At 51.1% G+C, this 16,317-nt stretch overlaps 2 protein-coding genes across 2 annotated transcripts in view; both read left to right on the forward strand.

Moving 5' to 3' along the window:
* Positions 1-256: 256 nt before the first annotated feature.
* On the forward strand, positions 257-3,912 carry ZNF432 (zinc finger protein 432). Its single transcript, XM_012733609.1, is given in 3 exon segments — positions 257-2,015; positions 2,018-2,311; positions 2,314-3,912. Coding segments are annotated over 3 exon segments (1,161 nt in total). The 5' UTR covers positions 257-1,450; the 3' UTR covers positions 2,616-3,912.
* A 4,475-nt stretch (positions 3,913-8,387) lies between these two features.
* The window catches only part of LOC101619720 (zinc finger protein 432-like), an 18,096-nt gene continuing 10,166 nt past the window's right edge, over positions 8,388-16,317 (forward strand). The window contains exons 1-5 of the mRNA XM_012733574.1: positions 8,388-8,418; positions 9,017-9,140; positions 12,742-12,902; positions 13,582-13,708; positions 14,435-16,306. Of these exons, the coding sequence (XP_012589028.1) occupies positions 9,020-9,140; positions 12,742-12,902; positions 13,582-13,708; positions 14,435-16,251 (2,226 nt within the window). The 5' untranslated portion in view covers positions 8,388-8,418; positions 9,017-9,019 and the 3' untranslated portion in view covers positions 16,252-16,306. The remainder of the gene's footprint in view (positions 8,419-9,016; positions 9,141-12,741; positions 12,903-13,581; positions 13,709-14,434; positions 16,307-16,317) is intronic.

Consider the following 16,317-nt stretch of genomic DNA (forward strand, 5'->3'; position numbering starts at 1 on the left):
ATTGTTAAGTAATTCTTTTTTTTTTTTTTAAAAAGTTTTATTTATTTGTGCATACTGGGGTACAGGCCAGAGGCTCAGGGGCGGTGAGAGGCTTCATCAGAGACAGAGTGGGGGACAGAACAGGCAGATGGATGAAGTCCACTGCTAAGGGGAGCAGCGGGCGGGTCAGGAGAGGTCTGCCACGCCATGTGGTCACCTCCAGGGCAGGCGGGAATCAAACTCATGCGGCTTTAGATTCTCAGTGCTGTGCTTTAAACCCACTGTGCCACCAGGGAGGGCCTGTTAAGTAATTCTTAACTTTTTTATTAACCATTTTTTATTAACCAATCTTCTCAGTGAATCCACCGTTTGACTTTGTGATTTCTTTATACAAACATATCCTGGTTCCCTCTGCTGTCCAGCATTCTCCTCTGTTCCTTCAGGCCGCACTGAACACACTCCAGCTACCTTAATATTTGCCTTTTTATCCAGTTTATCCTAACATGATTAAAAACTCAGTGAAAATAAGGTTTGTTTTATATATTCTAAACATTAGCATAGGGCCTCATACATGGGAGCCATTCAGCAGTTTTGGAGAGCAAATTAAATCCTCATCAGTTTGGATCTGTTTCTACTTTTGGTCTGGTATCTTTCTACATGCTGTGGAATAGCAGTCCACTAAACCCCTCCATTTACTGCTAACAATGACTTCTATTTTACTCTCTGCATGTTTTGCGAGCTCCTATTTAGAAAGTAGTCATGTTACACAGATCGTCAACTGCCTAAACATATGAATACAATACCTTCTTCCTCTTTTTTCTTTGGTGATGTTACTGTGCTTCTATCAATGTGTAAGAAATCAGAAATGTTTATACCTGGCATTTCTTTTGTACTGTTATACATAGGGTTATTACTAAACACTGAAAATAATTCCATATTTTTAAAATATCAAGAAATATTTTGAACAGCTTAAATCCAAAAAAAGTTTGTGAATTCATTATGCTCTCCTTTCCTAGAAACTGGCAACACTGATCATCACCTGAAGGGTCACTTGGAAAATCAGAGAATGCTAAGAGATACGAAACAATACCATGGACATAGTGCATTTAGAAATACTAGTCTTCGAAGTAAAAGTCATTTTCCTGTCAGGAAAAATGGTATGTTTGAGTTATATATAAAAACTTTGAAATCTAACTCAAATTTAGTCAACCAGAGCAAAAGCTGTGAAAGTAAAAACTCTTAGTAAATTTAATGGAGATAGGAAATTATTTCCATATGGTCAGCATGAAGGATTTCATCCTACAGTTGAATTCTCTGTGAGTGTAAAACTCATTAGCAATCAGTTCCAAGTCATTAAGCATTAGAAAGCACATGAAATAAAGAAAACCCATGTATGCAGTGAATGTGGAAAAGGCTTTGGTAAGATGTCGCAGCTCACTAATCATCAGAGTTCATAAGGCAGAGAAACTTTATGGATGCAGCTTTTGTGTTTTCCAGAAAGGCCAGGCTCAATGAACATCAGAGAATTCATACAAGAGAGAAGGCCCTTATATTTCCTGGTTGTGGAAAAGTCTTCACTGTGAAGTGTCATCTGATTAAACAACAGCATATTCATACTGGAGAGAAACCCTATGTATGCAGGGAATGTGAGAAAGGTTTCCCCAGGAAAAGTAATCTCATTGTACATCAGCGAAATCACACCGAAGAGAAGCACTTTGTATGCAGTGCATGTGGGAAAGGCTTCACTGGAAAGAACATGCTCATCATACATCAGCAAACTCATACAGGAGAGAAATCCTACACCTGCAGCAAATGTGGAAAAGGCTTCACCACAAAGCAATATGTCATCATACATCGAAGAATTCATACAGGAGAGAAACCATATATATGCAACGAATGTGGAAAAGGTTTCAATATGAAGATTCATCTGATTGAACACCAGCGAATGCATACTGGAAAGAGACCCTATGTATGCAGTAAGTGTGGAAAAGGTTTCCCCAGAAAAAGTAATCTCATTGTACATCAGAGAAATCCCACATATGTGGTAAATGTGGAAAATGCTTCACTGGAAAGAGTATGCTTATCGTACACCAGCGAACTCATACTGGAGAGAAACCCTACAACTGCAGTGAATGTGGGAAAGGCTTCCCCTTGAAGAGTCAGCTAGTTGTACATCAGTGAACACATACTGGAGAGAAGCCATACAGATGCAGTGTATGTGGGAAAGGTTTCATTGTGAATAGTGCACTGATGTTACATCAGCAAACTCATACTGGAGAAAAACCCTATATGTGCAATAAATGTAGCAAAGGTTTTACCTTTAAGAGCAATCTTGTGTACATCAGCAAACTCATACTAGAGAGAAACCCTTTCTGTGCAGTGAATGTGGGAAAGGCTTCACCATGAAATGCTATCTTGTCATACATCAGCAGATTCATGTAGGAGAAAAATCCTATCTATGCAGTGAATGTGGAAAAGCCTTTGCCATGGAAACCGACCTTGTTTTACATCAGCAAATTCACACTGGAGAAAAACCACATACATGTGATGAATGCAGTAAAAGGCTTCTCTGTGAAAAGCCATCTAACTGTTCATCAGTGAACTCATACAGGAGAGAAACCTATTGTATGCAGTGAGTGTGGAAAGGGCTTCTCCTCTAAGAGAAATCTCATTGCACATCAGAGAACTCATAATGAAACAAACCCTAATCATGCAATGAACAAAATCATACCTTCAGGAAGAAAATATGTCTCGTATAATGACAGAGATTTCATGTGGGATAGACTTCTTTATATGTCCTAAGGATGAAAATCATACATCTGTATTATCAGTCTCATTACCCACCGGGGGATTTGTCCAGCGGACAAACTACATATGCAGTCAGTGTGAGAATACTGCTCAACATGAAATCAGCACTAACTATACATCACAGAACTTATAAAAGAGAGACACCCGTGGATTCAGTGATTGAGGGTAGCCTTTCATCTGTCTATCCTTATTATAAATGACCAGAAGAAAAATGTGGAAATCAAGGTACATAATTCTTGGCAGGGAACTCATTACATACAAGTGAACTCATGCAGGGGACACATATTGATGGCTAGAGAACTCATTGAACATCTGTGTGCTTTTAGCACACTTGAACAGAGTCCATGTAGATGAGTCTGCAACTGGGTTTTAATAATTTAAACAGTGCAGAGGATCTGGGAATGCCTTGGGTAATCAATGGGTTGCCCTCACATCCTACACCAAAATGAACAGGAGAAAGTTTGACACATTCAATATAGAAAGTCTCAATGAAACATTTCTCGTTATGTCTGAAAAGCACCTACTGAGATAAATCTTAGAAGTGAAAGACTAGAATGGCTGAGTTGAGAACCCCTCTCCTGGGGATCCCAGTAATTATACAAACAGTGAGCTCAGACACACTAGCAATAGAATGGCTGTGGGAAAACCTTGCTTAGAAATGAAACTTCTTCCACAGTTCTCTATTTTCAGGAGAATAGCAGGACTGCATAATTCTGCTTCATCATTTGTCATAAACCCACACTGAAACAAAACTTAAGAGCACCGTGAATCGGGTAACCAGCAAAATATCCAAATTTATGCCAGGTTGTCATGGAAATGTCGTACACTTGAGTTTTCCATCACAAATCTAAACTGTACCTGAGAGCTATTCTGGAACAGGATACTTTGAAACATGCTCGTTGATTTGGTCATTTAAAAATGGGCTATTACCTCTCTCTTTTTCCACATTTCGAAAGGACAGCTTTATTAGGGAAAGGAGAAAGGAAAAGAGGCACCTGCACGTCAGGTGGGCAGGGAGCTGCTAAATGGGGGTTATTCTCTTCACAGAAACGGGAGTATATGCATCAACAACCCAACACATGGGGGGTTTATAAGAAGCATTAAGTAATTCCCAAAAACACCTTAAATATGATTTTTTCTATTCGGTGATTTTATTATTATTACTTCTTAATAATATAATAGCTTATTTTTTTTTTAAGATTTATTTATTTGTACATACAGAACTGGGGTACAGGCCAGAGGCTCAGGGGTGGCGAGAGGCTTCACTAGAGACAGAGTGGGGAGCAGAACAGGCAGATCGACGAAGTACACTGCTGAGGGGAGCAGCGGGCGGGTCAGGAGAGGTCTGCCACGCCATGTGGTCACCTCCGGGGCAGGCGGGAATCGAACTCATGCGGAAGTGGCTTTAGCTTCTTAGTGCTGTGCTTTAACCCACTGCGCCACCAGGGAGGGCCTATAATAGCTTATTTTTACATCATGTTGTGCCTTTTCCCACCTCAATTGTAAACCCCGTGGGCTTCCCATCACCAAATCACCCGTGTGCCGTCACTACAGTCCAGTGCAGTCCCCATTTTTGATCCCACTCCCAATTCCACCTCTGTAACATTTCTCTGTATATTATTATTACTATTTTCTCCCCGGTTGGTCCTTTATACTCCTGCTACATGGGTGAAACCATATGGTATTTTTCCTTTTCTTTCTGGCTATTTCTCTAAGCATGATCCCTTCCAGCTCCATCCATGTCGCTGCAAAAGGCGTGTTTGTCTTTTTGATTGTTGAGTAATATTCCATTGTGTAAATGTACCACATCTTTTTAATCCAGTCATCTACTTGTGGGCATTTGGGCTGTTTCCATGTCTTTCCAATTGTAAATAAAGCAGCAATAAACATGGGGGTGCAGGTGTTTTTTTGAATCAGTGTTTTTGGTCTACCAATTTTTTAAAAATAATCTTTGGCTCAAATTATAAAATATACAGAGTACCTGAGTACCATTTCTCGGCTTCAGTGGTAATGTCTTACATAACTAGAATGTACCATCAAAACCAATAAAATGGCCTTGGCACTATTAAACTACAGACCTTTTTGCATCTTACTTGTTTCTGTTTGTGTTAATTTGTGTTTTGTTGGTAGAGTTCTGAGAGATTTTATCACAGATGGTTTCTGTCAGGCTCACCCCAACTAGGATGCGGAATCATTGCACTAACATAGAGCAATAGCCTGTTTACCCCCTTCTAGCACCCCTCACCCTGGCAACCACTGTCACTCCACTTTCACTCTGACTTGTCATCTGAAGATTGTCACTGAGGGGCCCTCCCTGGTGGCACAGTGGGTTAAAGCGCAGCATTACGAAGCTCGCTGCAGCTGTTCCGCACGTTTGATCCCCAGCCAGGGAGGTGACCACAGGGTGCAGCAGACCTCTCCTGTCTTGCCTGCTGCTCCCCTCAGCAGTGTACTTCACCCATCTGCCTGTTTTGCTCCCCGCTCTGTCTGGTGAATCCTCTCACCACTCCTGCACCTCTGGCTTGTACCTCAGTTCTGTATGCAAAAATAAATCTTTAAAAAAATGTCACTGAGGTAAAATCACATCTGTAATCTTGGCCCTAGGCTTTTATCCCATGCAGCCAATTGTCCTCAAGATCAGTCCAGTCTCGGGCCCTCCCTAGTGGTGCAATGGGTTGAAGCACAGTACTGTGCAACTATCTGCAGCCATTGCAGCACCAGTTCGATTCCCAGCCAGGGAGCCATGTGGTGAGGCAAACCTCTCCTGACCTGCCTGCTGCTCCCCTCAGCAATGTTATTTCGGTAGATCGGCCTGTTCTGTTCCCCACTTTGTCTGGTAAATTCTCTCACTGCCCCTCGACTCCTGCACTTCTGGCCTGTAATGCAGTTCTTGTATACATATTGAATCTTTTAAAAAATAAAAAAGATCTATCTAGTCTCTTGGATATGTAAGTAGCTCCCCTTCGTTACTACATAATATTCTCTTTTCCTTCACTCTTCAGGGGCATCTGAGTTATTGTCAGTGTTTCACCATTATGAATAAAAATGCTGGGAAACATGTGGACCCAGTTGTGTGGGAACAGTTGGTTTCTTGGGAATACCCGGGTGTTGTATGTTAGGTTGGGGGTTTAACTTGATCAAATCGCACCAACCTTGCCAAGAAGCCTGGAAACACTGACATTCCCATCAGCAGTGGGTCACCCCGTCTTCTCCAGTCCTTCCAGCTTTTGGAATTGTCCAATTTGGTTTTAGTCCTCCTGTCACAGATGGGCTTGATTTCACAACTGCAAGCGCCGTTCAACACTGAGAACCCTATCGGGTAAATGGTTATTTTTGCTTTCAACCCTCAAACATACTTTTGGGCCTCTCTGGCGGCCTAAGGGTTGAGTTTCAGTGCTATTGCCTCCATGACCTACGTTCAGTTCCCAGCCAGGGAGTGACCACAGGGTGCAGCAGACCTCTCCTGTCTCCTGCTCCCCTCAGCAGTGGATTTCAGTACATCCTGCTGTTCTCCCCATTCTCTCTGGTGCATCCTCTCAGCCCCTGAACCTCTGGCCTCGACCCCAGTTCTATGCAAAAATGAAAACATACTTTAATGACTCAAATGGACAACAGCCCACTGTGTTCCTTTGCTTCATCCCTGATGGCACATTTCCTTCTGCTACTTCCTTTTGGCCCTCACTTCCTCTACCAATCCTTTTTGGTAGGCCACCTGGCAACAAACTCCTCTCCCCAGAGTTTTTCCCTTGAAATAATAATAAAGATGGTGATTCCTGCTTCACAGCAAAAGACACAGACACGGCTGTGTAGCCTCGGGCAGAACTCAACTCCCAGGTCCATGCTGAGTGACTCAGTCCCTGAGTGTCTCCTTAGAGGGGCTCCACAGGGAGGTGAAGGAGACTGAGGTAATCACATAATAGAATATCTGCCTGGTAAGTTCTGTGAAGAAACATCAGATTGTAAGGGAGGAAAGTTAATCGGATGTTACGGAAGAACTACTTTCATATGGGTTTCTTGATCTGGTTGTGCCTTTGACTCCAGACTTTTACTGGTCTTTTAGATGCTCCCCTAACCCTGAAGCCCAGGGGAAACTCCCAGCCTCGGTTTCCATCAAAATGACAGCCAGCTTCCTAGTGTATCCAGTTTCTCCCAAATTTTTCTGTCCTTAATAACCACTTCTGGGCCCTCTCTGGTGGCACAACAGGTTAAAGCCCAGCACTAGGAGGCTAGCTGTAGCCTCTTCAGCACGAGTTCAATCTCCTGCCCCAGAGCTGACCCACATGGGCAGCACACCGCTCCTGTCTCCTGCTGCTTCCCCTGGCAGTGTAGTCATCAGGCGGCCTGTTCTGCTCCCCGCTGTCTCAGGTGGATCCTCTCACGTCCCCTGCACCTCTGACCTGCACCCCAGTTCTGTGTGCATAAATAAACAAATCTTAAAACAAAACAAACCCAAAACACTTCCTGCAAGCCGTTTCTCCGGAGTGTTTCCGTGCGCACGCGTTCGCCTTCTCTCTAACCAAGAGCTCGTGCTCTGTTGCTGTACAGTGGCCACAAGGCCCCATCGGCAGCTTCAAACCTTAAACAACACAGGCACCGCTGGTGTGCATGGAGAAGCGGCCACAGGCAAGGCAAGGGTCTCCCCCGCACCCGAGTTCCTTCCGAGGACTGTGTGCCCCTGGACTGAGGCGCTCTGCAACGCCCCAGGTCTCCAGAAGGACTTTCCAAAGAAGTAGGGAAGGCAGACCTGCCCGGCTGGGCCTCCTCCATGCCTGGCGAACGTCACACAGAAACCAGAGTCGACCCCTCCCCGAACCTGCGAACATTACGTCATCCCACGTCCACAGCAAGTGCACAAAACCTCCAGCCGGTGTCTGAGGCCGGCGCTGGGCCCGGCTTCAGGGTCGCTCGGACAGCCTAAGACCCGCTCTCCAATCCTAAGGGGAAGGGGCAATTCCCTGCCAGCGGGTGGCGTCACCCCCAAACTGACGGTCAAGAGCTCCAGCGTCCACGAACTGAAGGCACAGGGCACTTTGCGGCGCTCGCACCGTCTCCGGGACGCCCCCTGCTGGTGGGACGCAGGGCCCCGCCGGGCCGGGCCGGGGCTTTTCTTTTTCTTGCCCCCTTGGGGTCCAGTGGTCTGTCGGCTACTGCAGCGCTGCGGGCACATACAGCTGCTCGCTCCCGTTCCCTCGGCCTCCGCACACCAATACGAAGCGGATTACCAGCGCCGCAGTCGCCGGCCTGCCCAGCCTCCCGTATTTACCTCGTGAAGCTCGAGTCTGTGAGACGCTGCTTATTTTCCGCCAGAGGGAAGTTCTAGGACATCAGAGGAATCCACTGGCGTCTCGTCCTTCCCGCCACCCCGGGCTCCGGGCCCCCAGCCCAGCCGCTGGCGCGCGGCGCGCCCGTGCCAACATGGCCGCCTCCACGGCCCACGACGCACGGCGCAGACTCGCGGGCGGGCGCATGCGCGGGGCCTCCCGACGCCCGGCGGGAACAGGTTTGCGCGTTTCTCAGTTGCCTTGAGCCTCTCCGGCCACCGTCGGCTGACGACACGCGAGCGACGCTCGCAGGCGGCAGCGTGTCGCGGAAGGGTTCTGCTGCGTCGCTCCTGGGGCTGCAGACGATCAGGTCGGCGTCTGCTCTTGGCCCGGGCAGTTTTCTGTGGCTTTGTTTTGTTCTGTTTCCCCTGCAGGTTTGTCACTGGGCGCCTGTCGTCCGTAGGTTTCAATGACTGGCGGGGTTGGGAAAGCCTGGGAGGGGGGTCGGTGAAAACGACTAAGGGTCAGAAGACCCCGGCGGCCCGGCCCCCACGTCTGGTGGCGGGGTGTCCGCGGATCGCCCTGTGAGGGTCTGACGGCCACCGCGTGCCCGGGCGGACCTGACGGCCACCGCGTGCCTGGGTCGGGCTCGGGCTCCACGTGGGGCTAGTGAAGTTGGGGTCGGGGTGGACCGTCGAATGGGGTTCCGCCCCGGGGTTCGGGTTGATGAGCAGGTGCATAGCCCGATGCTGGTGCACAGAGGCTCGTGCGGACGCCCCGACCCCGGCTGGTGTGTGGCTTGAGGCGGTGGGCGCGTTCCGTGGTTTGCTGCGTCTGGGTTGTGTCCGAGGGCCGAGCGACTCAGGCAGCCACGCCATCTGCTAGGCAAAGTTTAGGCAAAGACAGAATCTTTGACAGAATTCCTTGAGCCTCCAGGCAGAACTTGTGCCATATCTATTCCTTTGCAGGAAATGTTTGCAGCCCCTGTGCGCCCCCTTACCATTCAGCGAGGAACAGTCTCTTTCCTACCGGACCAACATTCGCTGGGCTTTGCTGACAGAACCTCCCTGCTGTTTCCTGTTTCTCCCTCCGGTGAAGTAACCCAATTCCAGAGTCCCAGCAAGCCCTGGTGGTTCTGGCAGGTGTGGTAAAGGATGGCCCAAACGCCCCACAAGTAGGTTTTGTGGGAGGCCAAAGCACGCCAAGCCCCCAAGGACTACAGGTCCCATAATCCCTCACCAGCGAGTGGCGAGTGGCGGCAAACGCGCCCAGGGTGGCCTTGAGCCGCGGGCTTGGCTATTACCTGCCCAGCTGGCCCTCACCATGCTATTGGGGTTCAGCTCAGTGGAAGTGGTAGTGTTGGGGGAAAGGATGTCCTGAACAACTGCAGATTGCGGCCTTCACTCCCTCCCGACCCTGAGACTCCAGCTCCCAGCAAGACCGAAGGGAGGACTGCAGCGCTCGGGTGGGGCTCGGCCGCCATTTTGGGATTTGGGCCATAAAGGCAGACATGTTGGGCCCAGGAGGTTGGGCGCAGACGCTCGCCATCGGTCTCGCGGCTGCTGGCTGCTGGCTGGCGCTTGACCCGCTGTCAGTGTGCTGTTGGGGTTCCAAGGTAGTGGAGCTGGTAGGCCGCATAGCTACCATGTATCTCTCCTTTCCCTGGGCTCCTTTTCTTGTCCCGGTGTAAATAAACCCACTATTGACCTTTGTGCGTCTGCAGTGCAGTTGAATCTTAAGCTCGCTGGTGAGGACCCACAGACGGGCACCCAGTTTACTTTGGGGTGCCCGCTAACAGTGGGACACAGTGGACACATTCCCCAATCTATCCCTGTCCATGTCTTCCCCGAGTGCTCATTTTTTCATTTCCTTTTCTTGTAAATAAACCCTTTATGGCGCTTCTTGCGTGGGCCTGCCGTGGAGTCTCTTTTTAAGTTCCTTTTAAGTGCGGGGTGTGGCCCCCTGTCAGGCCCCCATTTCACCCTGCAGCGCCTGTTGGCTTGTGTTTGACTTGAGGACATGGTGCAGTTTGTTTTTTTTTCTTTAAAGATTTACTTAATGGACCCTCCCTGGTGGCACAAAGAGTTAGGATGCAGCACTGCAAGCCAGCCACAGCCGCCTCAGTGCGAGTTCGAACCCAGCCCGGGAGGTGAGCCACAATGTGTGGCAGACCCCTCCTGACCCGCCCGCTGCTCCCCTCAGCAGTGTACTTCCTCCATCTGCCTGTTCTGCTCCCCACTCTGTCTCTGGTGAGGACTCTCCTTGCACCTCTTTAAAAAAAGATTTACTGATGTATGCGCACAGAACTGGGGTACAGGCCGCAGTTGAGGCTGCGGCTCCTATGCATTGCTGCGCCCTAACCTGTTGCGCCATGAGGGAGGGCCACGTGGTGCAGCTGTAGCCAGAGGTACACATTGCCACATTTGCTTGGTGACTTCTGGGGGAGCGTAGCTTCTTCAATAAGGAACGATTGGGCTCTTTCTCACATGTTGACAGTGATATTGCCTCAATGTTGTTACTTTCTGATCACATCCTACTGTTCACAGTTTATTCTGAGCTCAGGGTGTCGGCTCTACTCTCTATACTCAGTAGACAGTAGGTATGTAATACTGGGCACATAAAATTCACCTACTGTGTTGCCTGATGTTCTGGAAGGAGGTAGGAAGCCGGCTTTGGAATTTAACCAGCATTTCAAGTTCATGACATAAAGTTCCGAATATTCTTTCATGACCAAAAAACCCAAAATTGTCTATTTGATTGGTTTCTCTGTTGACCCGAATTCTTTTTCTTTTGCTCCAGCCCACTCCAAGTGTGTATATTTATTGGCCTCCTGGTCTGGTTGAGCTATTCCATTCATTTGCTAATTTAAAAGATCTACAGGGTAATCTGCAGGAGTAGCTCACTGTCAGCTTCCCCTGGTGCTGGGTACATCCCTTCCCAGCTACTCCATCGGGACCAGCATCCGAAGGCGGGCTTAGCAAGCTCTTGGCCAGCAGCATCATTTAACATAGTGCATTTTACTGCGTTTTTAAGATAGACTTCTCTTTTGTCCCATGTTTGTAAGGCTCACATCTTTGCACAGTGTTCCTCTGCCCCAGGGCTGGACAAGTGTGTTCTCTGCATGTGTCTGCTGTAAATGTGCTGGGTTTGCAGGGCTCAGCCGTTTCTCTCTGGGCTTTCTGTCTCACCAGCCTTCCAGTACAGAAAGTGCTTTTAGCTGCAGAGCTGAACAGGCATGGCTTCCTCATCTGAGCAGATGGCAGCTTTCCCAACTCTTAAACGAACTGTGTTTGCAGTCGGACAGTTAGCATGATGCGGCTGTGAGCTCTCTCCCTGGCTTCTGCTTCAGATGTGCCTCTGTGGGTTGGGGAGGTACAGGCAGCCCAGAGGTACTGCTACGTGGCAGGACGGAAGGTGGACACCAGGGCCGACAGGAAGCCGATGCAGTGAGCCGGGGCTGGCTTGGTGAACTCGTAGCCCAGGGCTTAGCTCATCTGTCTCAGGCATGGTGAGCTTCCTCAGGCTTCGGGGAGGTGTGCGTGGGCTGCGGGACTTGGCCAGAGAGCCATGGCCACACAGCGAGAGGGGAGTCGTGGCTGTGCACCACGGAGGGAGTCAGGGCTGATGGCCTTGGCCCCTGTCCCGTTCTACCTCCTGGTTACCATGGGACAAGGTTCCTACCAGGACCAGAGCAGAAGGCCTATGTGAAGACCCCGCTGCTTACCGCGGTCATCAGCCTCGGCGTGCCTGAGCGAAACTGCCACATCTCAGGGTGCAGTCACTGCCATCGACCAGCCACCAAGCTGTTCCAGCGTTCTGTTCTGGTTCCTCCAACAGAAAGTCGCTTTGTGCCAGCCATGTTCTGCCTGTGTCTTCAAGGCTTTGGGGATTGACAGGTGTGCCCCCAAATGATATTTGAGGATGTCGTGAGGGGAGGCACAGCCTCCCACTGGCCCCATCATCTGATCAGCCCAGCACCACTTCTGAGGAGACCCCCCCTAGCTCCGGGGGGCTGAGGCCCAGGGGCCTGTTCGCCACCGCTCACGCTTCCTTCCTGAGGCAGGACATGTGCACTGAAGACCTTTTTTCATTCTCTGCAGGACCCGGGGGCGGCACTGAGAATGTGCCCTTCCTTGCCAGTGTTCATGTTTCTAGCACTTTATACACTTCTCAGTCCAGGGCCCTGAGCACTTGCGCTTCATATACCAACTCCTGGCTTAGAGACCAGCATGTAGGTTCTTTGTGCAGCAAGACCTCCTGCAACAGTGTCTGTCACGTTGCCTTATGGCCATACTTTTGCTATTTCTCAGTTCCCTGGTTCTCCAGCTGCTGGGCCTGAGCCCACAGAGCAGGTCGTTTGAAGCGGGGAACCACTCCCAGCACTAGGGGCAGCGCCCAGATTCCTGTTTCCTCACTTGTCCCTCTTGTACCGAGCTGCCTGATGTTGGCCTGCTCCTGAGGCCTGGGCGGGGCTGCCTCTTGCCCTCGTGCCCTGTCTCAGACGCCCACTTCCCCTCACACACTGAAGGCAGCCTGCACCCCACCCGGAAGCTCAGCTCTGAGGCCGGAGAACCCCGTCCTCGGGGAAGCGGGTCACGGCCCAGGCGGGGTCAGGGGCCCTGACGGCGGAGCTGGGAAGCAGGCGGCCGGGCTGCAGGGACTGGGCCGCTCATGGGGTTCTCTGCACCCACAGGTCCTGGCTCCTGGGAGCAAGAGCATCCAGGGAAGGAGGAAGAACCCCGGGCCTGGGGGTCAGCCTCTGAGCGAAGCCTGAGAGCTGGGGCGCAGGTGGAACGGACCCAGAGGACGCGCCGGGAGCAGCTCGCTCGGCGAGTTCTCAAGAGAGCGATGGAGGTTCCCTGACTTTGTTCTATTTGTTCCGAGTTTATTTTGTTGAGCAGCCGGGACTAAGGCCGAGCTGTGAGGAGAAACGAAGGTTCCCAGCACAGGCTTGGGACACGGGGGGACTCCCATGCCCCTGTGAGCTGAGCAGGCGCAGGAGCAGGCCCCCCCTGACAGCCCACCTGCACCCCTGCACTGGGAGCCTGCCCTGCAGGGCAGCCATGATTCTAGAGCGATAGAAAAGGACGGCTTGAGGAAAGGAGAGACCTTGACGGCAGGCCTGAGAGGTTATCACCGGGTTGTTAACGCCCTAGCTTTGTGATGGGAGGTGGGGGGGGATTTCGGTTTGGGGGTAAAAGGTCCTGTCCTGTCTCTGCTTTGGGAACTTGTTTATGTCCTTCCTGGAAGTGATAGGAAGGCAGGCACGGGGGACCTTGAAGAGCAACTGCTCTTGAGAACATCTTTGCAGGATAACAGGTTGGTCTCAATTCCTGCATTGGAAAACCCGAGCAGATGCTTAAGACAGGCCCAAGTGCGCAGTGGTTAGTGGGCATTTGCGTTGTCATGATGCCTTCCAAGGCACACGCCCCACGAGGCACAGATCCAGCTTATAAAGTGAACAGAGCAGGGAATGTGTCATGTTCCTTCCATGGCCTGGCGAGGCCCCTCACATGACCCTGTGCTGTGACAGGACCCGCTGACCTTCGCCGACGTGGACGTGAGCTTCACCCGGGAGGAGTGGCGGCTCCTGGCCCCCGCCCAGAAGGCCCTGTACCGGGAGGTGATGCAGGAGACCTACAGCCACCTGGTGTCCCTGGGTGAGGCCGGGCCCGGGTTCCTGCTCGCCTGTGAAGGCTCAAGGGGTGAGGGGGGGGTCTCCATCTCCTGGGTCCTGAGAAGGGTGTTCTCTTCTTCCTGGGAGAAAAGCCTTTACCCTTGGGTGTGCGTGTTTGACATCAGAAAGCGTCTGTGCACATGCAGCCATCATGTCCGGTTCAGGCACGGGACCTGCATCCCGTTCTGATGTGATAAGTGGAGGAAGAGGAAGGGGTGTCATTCCTCACAGACACAAACCCCTTTCAGCCACCTCTGGTTGAGGTGAATGAGGAGGATTTGGGGGCCTCAGGCTGGTGGCTACTGCCTGGGCACCCACCATGTTTGGAGTGAGGGGCTCTCTTGGGCCGGAGAAGACGAGGGGGAATCAGCCCCCTGGTCACCTACAGAGGATGACCTCCTCCATCTTGGCTGCTTAGTGAATCCTTAGGAAACCCAGAGGACAGGGTTTAGGAGCACTGGAATTGTGGAAGCTGCCAGGTGCTGGTAGAGTGGGGTGTCATGATGCACAAGTGTGCTGCCTGTCCTGCAGCTTCCGCTATTCTTCCTTCGGGGGTTTCTGGCATGTCCCTTCAAGTTAAGATTGTCGCCTGGGAACCAGAACTTTCCTGAGTTCTGGAGGCCATGCCTGCAAATCCATTGGAACTGAGAGGGCGTCATGGGAGCCTCTGGTCAATCACCTTAGTAAATACCCACTACCCTTCACACAGGAGAGAAGCCTCATGAGTGTGGTGTGTGCGAGAAAGCTGTTTGCAGTAAGGACAAGCTCTCAGTCCACCAGAAAACAAACACTGGGGGAAAAACCTATGACTGTACTGACTGTGGCACAATCTTTCTCCACACAACTGAGCTCATTCTCCATCAGAGAACACATAGAGGGGAGAAGCCATATGAATGCAGTGACTGTGGGAAAAGATTCACCCAGAAGGGAACTCTCTTTCTACATCGGCGGATTCACACAGGAGAGAAACGTTATGTGTGCAGTGAATGTGGGGAAGGCTTTAGCCAGAAGGCACGCCTCATAGCCCATGAGAGGAATCACACAGGAAGGACTCCATTTGTGTGCAGTGTTTGTGGGAAACATATTTCTAATAAGAGAGGTCTTGTTATCCATGAAAGACTTCACACAGGAGAGAAGCCCTATGAATGTGCAGAGTGTGGGAAAGCCTTCAATGTAAAGGCGAGACTCATCTCACATCAAAGGGTTCACACAGGGGAGAGACCCTACACCTGCAGCAAGTGTGGCAAGTCCTATACTTCGAAGCGTGCCCTCAGTGTCCATCAGAGTTCTCATACAGGAGAGAGACCCTATACCTGCAGCGAGTGTGGGAAGTCATACACTACAAAGTATGCACTGAACGTCCATCGGAGTTCTCATACGGGAGAGAGACCCTATGCCTGCAGCGAGTGTGGGAAGTCATACACTACAAAGTATGCACTGAACGTCCATCGGAGTTCTCATACGGGAGAGAGTCCTTACAGCTGCAGCGAGTGTGGGAAAGCCTGCACTACCAAATACCAGCTCATCGTGCACCAGTCGAGCCCCGCAGGGGAGACTCCCTGTGTCTGCAGTGAGTGTGGCAAAGCCTTTGCCTACGCGTCCTGTGTGGCGCATCACAAGCGAATACACCGAGAGGCATATGTACACTTGGTGATGGGGGGAAAAAAACCCACCGAGAGGCACCCCACATCGCAAACCAGTGCTGTCCAGCGGGAAAGGTACCCCACCAACCCCGCTTCTGTGCCGGTGCTGTCTGTGGCCCCTGAGCCAAACTCAGACATCGCTGGGCAACTGGCAGATGCCAGTGCGGGCCCGGCGGGCCAGCCTGTGAGCAGCGGCTCCTGCTCGGGACGTGACGGGCATCACACTGGAAGGACTCCTTTTGTGTGTGGTGTTTGCGGAATGTACTTTTCTCACAAGACAAGTCTCATTTACCATGAGCGAATTCACACGGAAGACAAGCCCTACAAATGCGGAGACTGTGTGAAAGCCTTCACTACAAAGGCGAGTCTCGTTTCACACCGAAGGATTCACAGGGCAGGGAGACCCAACACCTGTGGCGATTGTGGGAAAGCCTTCAACAGCAGGGACCGGCTCCGCCTGCACCAGTGGAGCCCCGCAGGAGAGGCTCCCTGTGTCTGCTTTGAGTGTGGGAAAGCCTTTCCTTCCAAGCCTTGTGTGGCACATCACAGGCGGAAGCATCGACAGGCATATCTACATTCAGTAGAGGGGGGGAAACCCCCCAATGAGAGGCACCCCACATCCCAGACCAGTGCTGTCCAGCGGGAAAGACACCCCGCCAAGCCCGCTTCTGTGCCAGTGCCGTCTGTGGCCCCTGAGCCATCCTTAGACATCCCTGGGCAACCGGCAGATGCCAGTGCGGGCCCGGTAGGCCAGCCTGTGGGCAGCGGCTCCTCGGGAGACGATGGCACGTGTGCCTTGGGTGGACACCTCCCGGATGCAGTGAGTGTGGTGGTGCCTCCAGGGATCGACTATGTCTTAGTGTATGTCCCCGAAAACCAGTAGGGCAAAACTCAGGCCTTTGTGGGCAGGGGTGGCCAGAGTTGCTGGGGCTCAGTATGTGAAAAAATA

The sequence above is a fragment of the Condylura cristata genome, unplaced genomic scaffold, assembly GCF_000260355.1.
Source record: "Condylura cristata isolate star-nosed mole 26May11 unplaced genomic scaffold, ConCri1.0 scaffold00041, whole genome shotgun sequence".
Classification (NCBI taxonomy): Eukaryota; Metazoa; Chordata; class Mammalia; order Eulipotyphla; family Talpidae; genus Condylura; species Condylura cristata.